The 15,998-nt window shown below is 35.9% G+C and overlaps 1 protein-coding gene across 4 annotated transcripts in view; it reads right to left on the bottom strand.

Annotated features, from left to right (window-relative positions):
• The window catches only part of LOC130217191 (calsyntenin-1), a 74,049-nt gene that overhangs the window by 35,436 nt on the left and 22,615 nt on the right, over positions 1–15,998 (bottom strand). For all 4 annotated transcript variants that reach the window (XM_056449248.1, XM_056449251.1, XM_056449250.1 and 1 more), the window contains exon 2: positions 5,726–5,848. In XM_056449248.1, the coding sequence (XP_056305223.1) occupies positions 5,726–5,848 (123 nt within the window). The remainder of the gene's footprint in view (positions 1–5,725; positions 5,849–15,998) is intronic.

Genomic DNA, 15,998 nt, shown 5'->3' with positions numbered 1-15,998 from the left:
TTTCTTTCTTCTAAAGACAAAACAAGATATTCAAAAGAATGTTAGTTAAACCAGCAGCCATTGACATCCATAGTAGGAACAAAAAAAAAACACTATGGAAGTCAATGGCTGCTTTTCCCAGCATTCTTTAAAATATCTTCCTTTGTATTCAACAGAAGAAAGATACTCAAGTAGTTAGTATATTTTCGTTTTTGAGTAAACTACACTTCAAGAAGTTTTCTTATATATTAGAATGTGCCTTGTTTAGTTTTTTTTATCATGAAACACATTAGACATCCTACTGAAATGTAATTCAATGACAGTATTTTAAGTTATATATACGATCAAGCCTTTTTAGAACAAAAAATATTTTGTGAAATATTAAAAAGAGTCCATAATGTACAGCCTGAAAAATTAATTATTTGTCCTTTTAAATTTTCAATTATTATACTTTGCCACTGTACATCAATAGGTCTCATTCGATTGTCAGTTTTTAATAATTAAAAATATAAGAGTTAAGATGCAAAAGCTGCTAAACGCCACTTCCGCTAAAAATGAGCTAAAAACACTGAGTGAATGCTTTAGGCACGTAGTACACGTTCAACAAATATTTTTGCTTCAAATCATCTAAAAATCGCAGCTTCAGCCTATTCAAAAGTAACAGTTTGTTGGCAAAAGCCTCTAAACGCCACTTGCCTTTGAGAGCAAAAGCCGATACGTCCTGAAAACCAATCAGAAGGTGCGAATCGAATCATATGTTTTTAAATGTAACGGCACGCTGATACGCCAGCTTCTTGGGGAGACTGTTTTATTCTGCTCCCTTACCTCAAACTCTGTGCATTATAAGAAAAAGAAAACACAATGTACAGTCGGAAGTGTAACATGCATTCATAACGGGGTTTTTTTTGCGTAGAGACGCTAGTTTGAATGAGTCCGATTTACTATACATTAAATGGCAACTCCATTTCACAAAAGATGAAGTTAAGGTGTCGTTCTTTTATCCCACATGGATGTTTTGAGGATAAACAGGAGACGAAATTAACCACCGCTTACTTGACAGATTTATGTGTTTTTAAATTTTAGGTGTTTTATGTTTGGTGAAATAATTTCTAATTGCATCTTTAGTGATTTTTCAACTAATTACACTGTCTTGTGCTAATAGGTGGATGTAGAGGTTTTTGCAAAAAAATCATAAGTGGAATTAGCTGGTTTTGATGCATAAGAAAATCTACCTTGTTAAAAAGCAAAGAATTGTCTACAGTGACATTTTTGAAAAAAAGGTATTTATTTACTAGCTAATAACCTTATCATTAACAATAAAATGAAACGTCTGATCCCAATTATAGGAGCCTGATGCTATAAATAAAATGCTCATTTACAAAAAAAAGAGGTCTGATGGATTTAGAAGGTTTTGCATCTGAACCCTTCATATATTATCCCTTATTCATTTGAGTATTTTAGAACAAATACGTTGCTACAATTTTTGTATGCAAATATCTGTTATAAGTGGGATGGTAGTCAAACATTTAAGTTATTGTAAAAGGTACTGTAAAACATTTAATATGCTTTTATGTGCATATTTTATATATGTAACTTTATAGGGGACACCAAAATCAAAGCTATACTTGAGTGCTTGTACAGCTCAACAACCTTTTAAAAGTCTGCTCTGCTTTAACCAAATCTTAATGCCACAACAGTCCTCCACAGCTTCTGCCAAGCTTCCTGATCAGAATAAAGTGAGTTAGTCAGCATGGCACCATGTCCTGAGCGAGCAGGACTGGCAGAGAAGCCAAGACTGCAGCAGTCACCCACGCAGCCATGTGATGCTTCAAAGTGAATTTAACACAGCTTCTTAATATAATCAGTGAGCCAAATGTCTGCTGGCTCCCACAAACAAAGCCCGCTCAAACCATTCCTTATGGAGAAATCCTATATTATTTATGAGCTACATCGGGGGATGATTAGCAATGAATAACGACCCAAATGCTTTGAAATATACAAATAACCCAAGGTAAACCACATTAGCGCACGCGGACCAATCTTTCTCCCAAAAGTTAGCTTGCTAGCTGTGTCCCATATTCAGGAGAGAACTAAAACCTTGAGAACGAGGGAGTGCGTTCACAATAGACCGCTGAGATCTGAAATGAGGTCAAAGTAAATCTCCAAGTGATTAAAAATGGCCAATGCTAAGGCTGCACACTCCCTTTAGCAGGAAAACAAGCCGACGTCATTGATCTTGGTATCAGAAGAGCTGGAGAGCAGATGCTTGGCCAACGAGAGGAGCAATTTATTAAAAGTGGCAGGTTTATGGATCGCCTGTACTGATTCAATATGAACTTATTAGTCCAGCATGCTTAAAAGTACCTCAATTGGATCCTCAAACTGACTATCTCCAATATGTCGGGAAATGATAAGGGAAAAGCTTTGCATTCCCATTTATCATATTGGCTAGGGCTGTACAATATTGGAAAATATTACATTGTAATATTTTATTTTTCTGTGACACACATTAAATTAAGTAGAATTTCACCAGATGACTTGAATGCCTCTCTTTGGGGGGAAAAAAAATCATACTTCTGAAGTATTTGAGATATACTGGGAACTACAGTACTGTGCAAAAGTCCTAAAAACTACACCAGCTTTGTTAGCCTAAGACTTTGGCACAATCAGTCTCTTTATTAAAAACAAACAGAAAATAAAAGAATTATGCACAACAGCATATTTCCTCTTAAAGCCTGTTTAATGTGAGATCTTTAGGTTTAAAATGTCATATCTTTCTCTTTCTGTCCAGATGATCTCATACAGCCTCTATAATATTCAGTTCTTGGCTCTGTGGAGGCCATTTCATTTCACAAGTTTTCTTTCTCTAACAGAATTCTCTAAACAGAATATCACTGCAATTAGTGGAACATTATCGTGCTGAAAATGAAAACTATTACCACTGAAGTCTTTTCCAGATGGAATGGCATAATGGATTAAAACCTATCTGTACTTTTCAACATTCACAATTCCATCAATTCAGACAATATTGCTAACAACACTGGTAGAAATGCAGCTCAAATCAGGACAAACAGTCTCTCTCATCAGTCTTTCCCTTGTCTTAAACAATTAAACCAAAATAATTCAAACTCCAACCTAACTATCCCAGCAAACCATACATCAACTGAAAGACACACTCAATATACACTCAATTTTAAAAAATTGACAAAACAATTTACACTTTTGACTTATATGATGGTTTTGTGGTAAAGGGACACATGTATCCACTATGCCATCAGTGAAACAACAGATTTAATACTGGTCTAAAACTTTTACACAGTACTGTATATTAAATAAATAACAAGCATTGAGAAATACAGTAGAGCAAAGACAGAAATATAAAATAAATAGTGCTTTATAGTTTAATGGGAGTCTACCACTATTCAGGTACACAAATTGAATAATCAAATGTAAAATAACATCTTCATCATATATTCATAAATACAATGAATCTTTCATAAAAGCTACAAATATTGTTATTTATTGTGCCCAAATGCTTTAAACTGGCTTACAATGCTTATATAAGCCTTTAAAACACATTCAAATTATACATTGTTTGGTAACATTGTGGAGTTGTTGCAAAGTGTAACCATAAATCATGTGTTTTTTAATAGCTCTAATATTGACTATTGAATTTTTTTATATCAGTGGAAGTGGTGTTTTAAATATTGAGTTTGGCCTACATCTACACGTCTAGGCGTATGAGTAAATATTAAGTCTTGAAGTATAACACAGTGAAACAAACAGCATCATTAACCTATTAGAGCCCGCAAGAATATCTATGAACCATTTAGCATCGAGAGCTGCCTTCACCAATCACATCAGTGCATTATTAAGTTCAACAGGCAGACTGATGATATTAGCTTTTTTATTCAAAATGTAATTATGGTTCATTATAGGGCTATTTTAAAAGTTTAACCCAGTTTACTGAAGATAATGAAACAAATAAACAATGAAGGGAGTAGGAAAGCTTTGTCATATCATCGGTTGTGCATTATTTAACCAAGAGTCCAAAGAAAAGTGATTGAAAACAAATTCACTGAAGGCTTTAATTACACTAGCTAGCTGACTAAATGAACACAAGATGACTTTTAGAAAGTAAAAACTCTTCTGTCAATACCATGATTTATATATTCCATCACAGTCCAAGCAAGTTTTGTTACTTTTAATCAGTTAACTAGTGGGTGTAATATATAAACTGTTTAATAATCTTAAAGTATCAAATGACAAAGAACTAGTGGGGTTTTAAACAATGTCAGAAATCTGCCAACTTTCAGAGAGCCATTGCAAAATAGCTACTTTAGTCTCGCTTATATATTATTAAATTTTTTTGCCAATATTTTCACTTCCATTTTTTAGATGTTCTGTTTTTGTGTTCATTTATAGTAGGTATTTTTATAGTTAGCTTTACATTTATTTGTACATTTTAATCAAATATCTATATAACTTTAAGCTTTATTTTTTATTTGTCAGAACTACAATTACATGATATTGTGAAATGTTTCAGCTAGATTAAATAAATAAACAGAAAATATAGGCAATCTTTCCAAAAAAAACAAAACAAAAGCACAACATTACCTCTTCAAGCAAAAGTCCATGTTTAATGTGGCTTCCCTTGGCAACTCTTTTGTTTTAATTGTTCTGACATTTGCTGAAATAATTTGCTGTGTAATGTCAGGCTTCTTTTAGCACTTTCCAGAGATCTTTTTTTAGGTTTAGAGTGTCATATTTTTCTTTTTCTGTCCAGGTAATGTCACACAGACTCCATAATATTTAGGTCAGGACTCTGTGGAGGCCATTTCATCACTGTCTGTGTTCCTCTATCGATTTTCTTTCTCCAAACAGGATTTCACTGCAATTAGTGGATCATAGTGCTGAAAATGAAAACTATTACCACTGAAGTCCTTTCCATCTGTACTTTTCAACGTTCACAATTCAACTAATTCAGACAATATTGTCTAAATATTATACACTTTATTCAAAATATCTATATAACTTTAAGTTATATTTTTTATTTGAGTTCTGTTAGAACTATAATTAAATGAAAGTGAGAAATGTTCCAGTTAGAAGAAATAAACAATATTTCAGCTTATTCAATTTAGTTTTGTTTTTAAATTGTATTTAAATTAAGCAAATTTGTGTGTGTTTTATATTTGTTTATGAGGTTTTAATTTTAGTTTTTTTTGTAGCTCTCGACCTAAACTAAATATACTAAACTAAACTTAGAAATGAACATTTTTGTTTTCCTTTTATTTTAGTAATGTTTATTTTATTTTAAAGTAATAACATGTTTATGGTATGATTATTATTATCATTTGTGACAATATCGCTGTAGCAAAGGGGACAATCTCAGAAAATGAACAACTTAATTATTTTTTTCTCATTTTAAGATATAACCTGTCTTGAAAAAAAGAAAAATTTATATAAATAGTATATAATCAAAGGCACAAATATATAATTGGTTTTACTTATTTATTTGTTAGTTTGCTCAGTTGTTTGTTTTAAATCTTTACAGTCCCATTCACTTCCATTACAAACAATATGAACCTACAAGACATTTGTTAAAAAAATAAGTAACTAAATGAACATTTAATGAAAGAAACAACAACACAACTTTCATTGATTTATGTGAATACCCCTTTAAGTTTCAGAAAGCATGAGGAAGCAAAATGGCTGCCATCAGAGACCAGAAGATGGAGGATCTTACCTGCGTAGCGCAAAGGAGCATCTTTATCCAAGGCTATCAGAGGAGGGTCCAGCAGAACTTTGTCGTCGTTTTCTGTCACGATACCATGATACGTGGTCTCTATCCACGGTTTGTGCTTATTTACTGTGAAGATGGGAAAAAAAACAAGACAGAGAGAACTTTTGTTTAGTCACCAAATAAAACCAAGGCCAGACAACAACCAATTATTTGGTATTTCTCTGAGGATGTGTGATGTGTCAGCGCAACTGTCCGCCAGCTTAAAGGCAGAATCGCAGGCTGGCGTAACACAGCAGTGGTGTGTGTGTGTGTGTGGTGGCATTTACTTCTCTCAGCAGCTCATTAGTGTTGACTGAAGGCTTTGAGCTCTGAAAGTGGAGAGGACAGATGCGCTGCACAATCACTGCAGCTAGTTTAACCCGGTTTACTCAAGATAATTGACAAGGGAATAGGAAAGCTGTGTCATACAATCAGTAGTACATTATCAAAACAAGAGTCCAAAAGAAAATGGTTTAAAATAATAAAACCGCTTGTGAAACACCCCAATACCCTTCTATTAAATATATCTATTAAAGCTAGCTTTTTCATGTTAAAACTAGTTTTTGTCCTATCAGCGACAGCTACATGCGAAATTTCTAATTTAGAAACAAAAATTTAAAATGTTGCTGCAAAACAACACCATACACAACAATGACAATTATCTCCTCAGGTACCGATCATGTGCTATTTTCAGTGTTACCAATGTGAGTTTGGATACCATTTTACGTGACGCTCATTGCCATACTACTGAAAGCAGCGACAGTTAGTTTAACTCCGATCTGGAAAACGGTTTGAAAATGAATGTCAGTAACAACATCAGCTTATGTACTTTTAATCATGTTAAATAGGCCACATGTGTCGTGTTTGGTACATTCACCAGCAATCTAGTCCATACAGATCACTGGAGAACTACAAATCTACAAACAAAGGAACTACAAATCATGTCATGCACCACACACTCACACCCGTTCCGGTTCTTCTTTGATTACACACACACAGCTGTTCAAAGACTAATTACATGGACCATATGTACAGCACACAAACACACAGACTTTGCTGATTTTTGTTGTCTTGTAACACTACGAAGTGTTCTCTTGTCTTGTCTAGTCTAGCCGTGTTTTGAACCCTTGCCTTGTTTTGTTGTTTTGATTCCTTGCCACCTGTATTGAGTATTCACCTGTTTGTGACTACGATTCTGGATTACCTATATGTATCAGTTTACCCCTGTTTTAACCGTTGCCTGTCTGACTAATTTTATATTGCCCGTTTCCACTGAGTGGTGCGGTATGGTATGGTTGAGTTCGGTATGCTTTTATGGCCATTTCCACAGTTAATAGGTAGCTAATGAACCGTATTCACTGAGTGGTACAGTACGGTACAGTTCGGTACATTTTTTTGGTCATTTCCACTGTCAAAAGATATCTAAAAGCAAACCGTACAGTACCACTTTTTGGGAACCCTTTGCAAAGGGTACCTAGCATGACAAACGGGTACCAAAAGGCGTAGCTAGATGCGCAACTGCGCGCTTTTGGTTTACAGAGTTACGTCACTCGCTCCTGCAACAAGCCAGGAGAATGAAAACAAAGAAACCACCATTTTTAAAAACACAGCCGAGACATTACACCGTAATAATATAAACATAGAATAACAAGTCATGGTTGACCTGAGCTCAAACAAACCTTGTCGTTGTCTTGATGAATAGCCACAAAGCCAAGAAAAAGAGCAGAATCCACCCTGTGCTCCGTAGTTTTTTACAAAGCCGTCTATAGCGGGATCGGTTTGCTTTCTTGCGTGCATTCGCCGCTCGTCTATATTTGAAATAACAACCTTCTTGAGCTGATGAAAATAACGTGCGCGTGATAATTGAAGTGCTTCTGACATCCGATTCTTTCAGAAATGAACAAACGCGAGACTAACGTGCGAAAAACAAAGGAGAAGCCAGAACAATGATTGTTTCAGCAACCTAAAACATGGACAAACTGCCATGTTTAACTATTTTCATCACCTTTTGGACTATTATGAACTTGGAATGACTGAATTACCTTCTAACAGAGGTTAAATGTGCTGGTGAACATTAAAGATACAGATGAGGGGTTTGCACTGACTGTGAGCTATATGTTGCGTGTTGTTTTTGAACCCAAATAAGGACTAAATGTATGTTGTGTGTAGTTTTTCTGTAATTGATAACATATTGGAGATTGTAAGGATCTGTATGTGTTCATATATGTTGCACTTATTTATTTTATATAACTGCAGACGTTACAGTAGGCTATTTCACATTTCCAATTATCACTGATCTGCAGTTATAATCAAATCATGTTCATAGAAAGGTTAGTAATGAACATTTATACACAAGTTTTTATGTGTATAAAGCATCTGTTTTGTGAGAATTGCTTCTCATATGATATGTGAACGACCCTTACAGCTTTATTTTAACATTTCCTCGAGCGAGAATGACGTTGACTGAAACTTTCGGTCGCACACAACGCCCACCAAAAGAGTACCATTGGTACCCTTTTAGCAGTGGAAACGCAAGCTTGATTAAGGTGATCCGTACCGACCTGTACCGTACCGTACTGTACCACTCTGTGGAAACGGGCAATAAATAAACTGCACATGGATCCTCGACCCCGTTGTCCAGAATTGTTGAGCTAGATAGCCAAATTGCCCGTCACTTGAATGTTAGTCACATGACATAAATGTTTGGAATCATGCTTTGAAAAGCTTTCGAAACACCTGCAATTCAGGAACATGACCATCTCTACAAAACGGGTCGATATAAATATTCATAATGAAAAATTAAACTTAAGTCAATAGGTGTCTCCCTCAAGTCGATTAGTTTAAAAGTTGAACTTCTAACATCATCCTTCTGCTCATATTCATATATAATGCAAGTGAATAATGGGCGGGTTATGCAAATTTAAAAACAACATAAAAATTTATATAAGCATTACATTTATAAAAGCATTACATGATACACACACAAAAAACAAAGTGGTACAAAAGATGATGTCAAAAATATCTACCATATTTTGATTTGAGAGCCTTCAGAGACACTAGAATACACGTTTGTTATTAAAGATGGTTATAAAAACAGAGAGGACAGACGAGCTGCAAAATCACTGCAGTCTGGACGCAGAGGGTGATGTGAAGGGCAGATTGCTCTCTTCAACAGATAATCACAGCGCGTGTGGCTGAAATGTGAGCATCAGCACATCAGCAGTTGCTGGGTGAAAGTGGATCCCCCTGCAGTGCTGAGCTCATTGTGACAGAGGAAGCAGGAGGCCGCAGGGAAACAAAACGAGCTCAGCGGACTGATGCCGTCAACATCACTGAATCAGCTGCTTCTCACTGTAATGCTGAGAGACACAGCTCTTCGTCAGTGAGCAGCTAACCAATACGTTAATGTAAAACAGATGTATTAGTATAGATTCCTTTTAACGATTTAAAGGGTTAGTGCACCAAGAAATGAAAATCCTCCACTTGTTCCAAACCTGTTTGAGTTTTATTTCTTCTGTACAAAACTAAACTAAATATATCGATAAATGTTAGAAAAAAGAAATCATTGACTTCCATTGTATTTTTTGTAATCAGTGGAGGTCACTTATTTCCCCAGTATTCTTCATATCTTGTGGCCCATTTCCAATGAGTGGTACAGTACTATTTGGTGCACTTTTATGGCCATATCCCCGGTCAAAAGGTACATAAATGTGAAGAGTACCGTACCACTTTTTGGGTACCTTTTCGAAAGGGTACCCAGCTCAACAAAAGGGTACCAAAAGGCAGAGCAAGACACATGGCTGAACGCTATTGGTTTACAGAGATACATCACTTGCTCGTGGACAAGCAGGAGAAAGAAAACAACAAACTGCCATTTTTAAATAGCCAAGACAATTAACCCGTAATAATATATAAATATAATAACAAGCCAGGGTCGACCCGAGCTTAAACGACCTTTGTCATCGTCTTGATGAACAAAACTTAGCCACACAGCTAAGAAGAATAGCAGAATCTACCCTGTGCCCCGTAGTTGTTTACAAGGCCATCTAAAGCACAAGTGGTTTCGCTTTCTCACTTGCGTCTGTATCTACATTTGAAATAACGGACTTCTTGAGCTGATGATAATACCGTGCACAGGATTATTGAAGTGCTTCTGACATCTGATGCTTTCAGAAACGGACAAACACGAGAGTGAAGCAAGAAAAAACAAAGAAGCAAATGATTGTTTCAGCAACCTAAAACATGAACAAACTGCCATCTTTAATTATTATTGTCATCTTTTGGACTATTATGAACTCGGAATGATGGAATTACTCTCTAACAGAGGTTAAATGTGCTGGTGAAGATAAAAGATACAGATGAGAGGTTTGCACTGACTGTGGGCTATATGTTACGTGTTGTTTCTGAACCCAAATAAGGACTAAATGTATGTTGTGTGTAGTTGTTCTGTAATTGATAACATACCGGCAACTGTAATGGTCTGTATGTGTTCATATATGTTGCATTTATTTATTTATTTTATATAATTGCAGATGTTACAGTATTAAAAACATCTGCAATAGGCTTTTTCGCCCTATCATTGATCTACAGTCATAATCATAATTGTCGATGTTTGCCTGCCATTCTCTGTATAAACAGCATCCATGAACACACCGATTACATAGTCCTTTCTGCACAAACAGGGTCCTCAGAGGCATGCAATTACATATTTTGATAGGCTGGCACAGCTAGGTCTGGGCGATGTGGCAAAAAAAAAAATCTAGCTTTTTTTCATAAAGTTTGACTGATTTATGATTTCGATTTTTTTCTTGTGTAACTAGTCAACTTAAAATATTACAACAACATGCCTGCAGTAACATTCTCTTTATAAGTAACTTGAAAAACCATCTAGGTAAGGAACCAGATTTTGTATTTTTAATGGCAATGCCATACATAAATTGATCAACAAGGTGTAAATAAAATGTAAAACAAATTCACGAGTTAAATATTGTTGCAGAAGATTTGAATGAAATATCAAAGTAAATGTTGTGCAATTTGAATTAAACATTGAATAATTCTGTTCTGAATATATAGTAAGAAAATAACCATTTTAACCAATGTAAACATTACATCAGCCAACTCAAAAAGTTCAGCAAATTTACAACCTTAAAAAAAACAAAAACAAAAAAACAACACTTTGTAGACCATCGTGCAAACACAAAGCATGTTGCTGATAAGTCACATGTAGCTGTTCCTTACAGGCTTCTTGAGAGGAAGACCAGTCTGTCTACTGTTTCAGGCTTTAGAGATGTTATTCTATTTTTCTTTTTTACCCCTTTTAATTATCGATCATTTGATGCGCTTTGATCCACTCTCTGTATTACGCTGCCTGACTGCCTGTCTGGGTTTCAACCATGGTTTCAACTAGGTCCGCTACTGACGTAATGGTGTCGGGTACTTAAAATTTTCACTACTACGGCTGCTCACCTCTGCTTGTGTTCAAACCAAACTAAGAGCGGTGCGTTTTTTTATATGGCAGGTTTTTATCTCCTTCATACATGTTGAGAGATCGAGTTGATCGACTTGATAAAGGGAATATGTCTAGACATAATCCACACAGACGTGACTTAGTAAAGCGTGAAGTCATGTATCATTGTAATCGTTGCATTAGTCTAAATGTAAATCCCCTCATCAGGCAGCACTGGAGCAACGTGAGAGAGTGGACCAAAGAGCATCAAATGATAGGTATTCACAAAAGAAAAATACACAACTTAAGACACTTAAATGCTTGTATTTGTTGTTTTGCACCAGCTCTGCTATGCACGTCCACAAATTCATTCTTGGGTTAAATTAGGCTGTCCAGTCTCCCTGTGTTCAGTCCATTACTACCATGGTTGAAACCCAGACAGGCAGTCAGGCAGCATAATACAGAGAGTGGACCAAAGCGCATAGGTGCAATTATAATGTATCTAATATTTTTATTAAAAAGATTGCGATACCTCGATTTAATAAAAAAATTTATAGTCTTAAAACGTAAATTAGAATTAATTGGAAAAAAATAAATAATTAATCGAAAGAATCACCCAGCCCTAGGTACATCCTATGATAATGTTCAGACCAAACATTTTGATCGGATGAACATTTTTTGATCCTACACCTTCCACAGAATATTAAAATCCATATAAATACATTCTGACCACTTCATTTAATGCTATCCTGATGTGAACATTACATAAATCAATTTGATACATTTTATTAAACAACCTTCTAAAAGAATAAACAAAATTCTCATGGTCTTAAAAACATCTTAGTTTCTGCCACCTTTTCACTCAAGCAAAACAAATGCTTCTTGCGCACACACAAACTCTTCAACATCCAGCGCACTAACAGCTCTTATCCTCCTTTATATCCCTTATAAAATTGCTGTCTGGCAGACGGTGTAGTGTGCAGCTGCTGGAGGAGCAGAAGGATGATTTATTGGCTTGAGCGTTAGCGTGCTTTCTCTGCACCGATGTGTCTCGCGAATGAGCCTGCAGGCAGAAGCTGATCAGTGACACTAATTGAAGGATATAACCTCCACAGCAATAACAGCATAACGTTCACATTACACGCCACATCCAATTTCACACCTTCAGGAAAATAGTACACTTGACAGAACTGGCGCTTCATTTTCGGGTGTTTTTTTTACCCTTGTTCATTTACAGCTGCAATACATTTGTGATTTAAAAACACACACGCTTCAGAAATCTACACATCTTTGAAAGCTACAAACACATGAGGCATGACCGTAATGCTGTGTGCGCTATGAAGAGAGTCAAATTTGTGATCTGGCTCATAAATCGTCTTAGTAAAGGGGGTTCACGTGACCAAAGTGTGCTCCGCTGTTGCTGGTTGTCTTTGGACAGATTGTCAGACCAGACTACCCTGATAATCTGCTTTAAAATCCTAGGTTTATAAAACCTTAAGAGCTGAGGTAAGTCACATGTTTAAAGGGCAAACTGGGACATAATGCTACTAATAATGAGAGCAAGTCGATGACGTATATTGTTTACCTTACTTTAGTGTGATTTGTTAGAAACTGCATGTGTTTGTTAACACTTAAAGGGGAGTGTTAACTTAAAGGCCTGTAGCCAGTCTATTGAAAAGGGTGGTGCTTTTTTTCCCAAAAAGTATAGCTTTTTGCAGTTATTTGTCTCAATTTCTATTAAATTATGATGTTCAAATACTGCATTTTAGGGACATTTTACACACTAATCTTTGCTGCATTAGCTTGTCGAATGGTGATCATAACCACACTTTTTTATGCAACAAAAATATTTCCTACAATTTTGTCAAAGTGCTTACCATACTGTGTTTATTTACAAATGTGCGTTTAAACTGTAAGTTATTGCAGTTTTAGAAATGAGATTATAGTTTATCCTAGGAAATAACAAACTGGTCAGCTCATTTCCTCAGTCAGAATTTGTAAATTCTGACTAAGTAAAAATAAAATTGTCTTAAAGCCTTCTTTTATCGGTTATTTTCACAATTTATGATGGCATACTGTCAAAAATGGGACAAATGTGCTCATATAGTGGCCAAATTTCTGGTCTTTGGCGTGGTTTTAGGTTTATTATATTAATATTGTTGCACCATTTTGCATTAAACTGCACCCGAGTTCATTTGAAATTTAAACTACTCAAATGAATTGCACTAAGAGAGCAACTGTACCACACCAAACCTGACATGTATGAACCCATTATTATTTACATTTTACAACTTATTATAAACAAAAAGAATTCTGAGAAAAGCATATTTGTTCACTGCAGGTCAGATATTTGAGAATAGATATAGTAATGCTGTGGGTTCAATTGCCAGAAGATTAAATGTCTACCTTGTATTAAAGCTTCTGCCTAAACATAAAATATAATCGGGTTTGTTACTAAGTGAAGACTAAACAATCCCACACTGATAAATATCCATCAATATTTCTAACAATCAAAATATTTCTGATAAAAAACATGCACATTACTTAGTACAGTTAATATAACAATCAATAAAGAAAAATAGTAAGTAATGGAGTAATGTTGGCTACTAAAAACAGTTCTGATTTTTAACACTAATAATATTTTACAGTATAACAGTTTTTATGAGCACCATAGTGGCACAGTGAGTAGCGCTGTCAACCAGAAAAAAGGGAGCTAGTTCGAGCCCCAGCTAAGTCATATGGCAATTTTATGTGGAGTTTGCATGTTCTCCCCATGTTGGCGTAAGTTTCCATTAAGTGCTCCGGTTTCCCCCACAGTCCAGAGACATGCACTATAGGTGAATTGGGTAAGCTAAATTGTCCACAGTGACACTGTGTGTATGTACTGGTCCTCCAGATTGGGGGGTTGAGTGTTGGGCTAACAACTCACCTCATAAAAAACTAGATGTTACGAAACACCAATATGGTGTGGCAAAATATTAACTTCAATACAAATGGCCCTGGGAGTAAGTATAACAGTTTTTAATTCATGTTTGGTAAAATAGCCTTGAAAAAAGAGTTCTTTTAAAAGCAACCTCTTGCAGATACTAAACTTCTGTCTGGTACCACATAATAACATAACATTTTAAATGCATAAGGAATGCTAAATGAAAACACCCAAATGTAAATAAAATGACAAAAAAAATCTTTTTTTTAATAAATATGTACAGTCCATCAATTTAATTCACTCAGCGGAGAAAAAGCCTGTTGTTCTGGCCCTTCTAAAATGTCAGCGAAAAAAACTGTAATCTGACTGCTGGCAAACAAAAAGCACAAAATGATTCATTGCAGTTTTTTGCCCATAACATTCACAAACTGGATAGATGTTAACTTATTCTGGTCTCTAGATATGACTGTGGTCCTTCAGTACGACTGCTTAGAAAATACCTAAGAAAGCCCTGCTAAGTTATAAAAAGTAAATCAAAGCACTGCAGCATTTAAGCATATTTTGCATAGCCGAGATGTGAAACACTTGAGGTTAAGCTAGGTTTACCTCAACCAAAAACTATTTGTACTCACAAACCATTCGGCCACAGAACAAACATACTGATTATTAACATCGTTAATCATCACATGTTTACATCTCCCTGCTAACAACCTGTTCACAGACACCGATTATAAAGATACTCTTTTGACAAGCAGACAATTTAATGAATGAGTCTTTATTTGCAAATGTTTTGGTACATCTCAATAAGGGTCCTCGAGACCTCTTGGAGCGCAGTCAGCCGTGGCAGAGATCCCAGCTAGAGAAAACCACTAAAGACAGCAGCCAAACACCTGCTAAACACTGGCGACACTCCCACACACACACACTTCATAAAACATATGGCACACATATCACTCCTGCTCTTACCAAAAACACATTTACCAATCAAACTGCAATTACGATCTTCTTTCAACTTCCTGGAAGCCTTTAATGAACCATTAAAAACAGCTTATGTTTGAAAAGCCCACGCCAATGTCTGGTGTGCGTCATTGTAAACTAAACGAGCGGGTATCATAGAGGACGGGCTGGTTAGCAGGCTGCCGGAGAATGAATCTGATTACTGAAGGAGCTCTGATGTGGTGGGTTTATAATCTCTGAGTGCCCTGCAGCTCTGGCACAACTAGGACGGCAGGCGGCCAGTTGGGCTGTTTTTACATCTATTCAGCACATACAGTGGAGATCAAATTAGAAACACTTGATTTTTGGGGGGAAATAATAAAGTCTTTATCAATCAAAATTGTAGGCAATTTAGCTCTGGCTATACCATACTAGTAGAGCAGTGTTTTACATAATAACCAAGACGCTTCAACAAAAAAGCTCAACTTTGTCCACACGAACACGGGAATTTTAAAACCACACTATTTTTCTATGCGCTTTTGGTCATGTGGACACATCAACTGGAGTTTACACCTCATAACGTCAGCGTGCGCTCTGTTTTTTCCTTTCTGATTGGCCAACATGGCTGGGTTCACACCAAACGTAGAAAACTCAAATGAGGCAAAATTCTGCACATTTCATGGTGTTATCTGGTGGAATCTGCCTCTGTTTACAAGTTTGCATTGATTTCTATGCAAATGCTTGATTTCACATGTGAACCCAGCGTAAAATTGTCATTATCACCGCCTGTTGGTTCGGCATGTCCTTAACATGCATCATATTGTGTTTCTGCATTTTTATGTGAAAAATGATTTTTAAATGAAAGCGAGGAAAATCTGATTTATAAAAATACCCGTGTATGTGTGGACATTATGGAGACCCGGAAGGGA

Source organism: Danio aesculapii, chromosome 23 (assembly GCF_903798145.1).
Source record: "Danio aesculapii chromosome 23, fDanAes4.1, whole genome shotgun sequence".
NCBI classification, from domain to species: Eukaryota; Metazoa; Chordata; class Actinopteri; order Cypriniformes; family Danionidae; genus Danio; species Danio aesculapii.
Note: the sequence above shows the minus strand (reverse complement) of the source record. Positions and strands in the feature narration are given on the sequence as shown.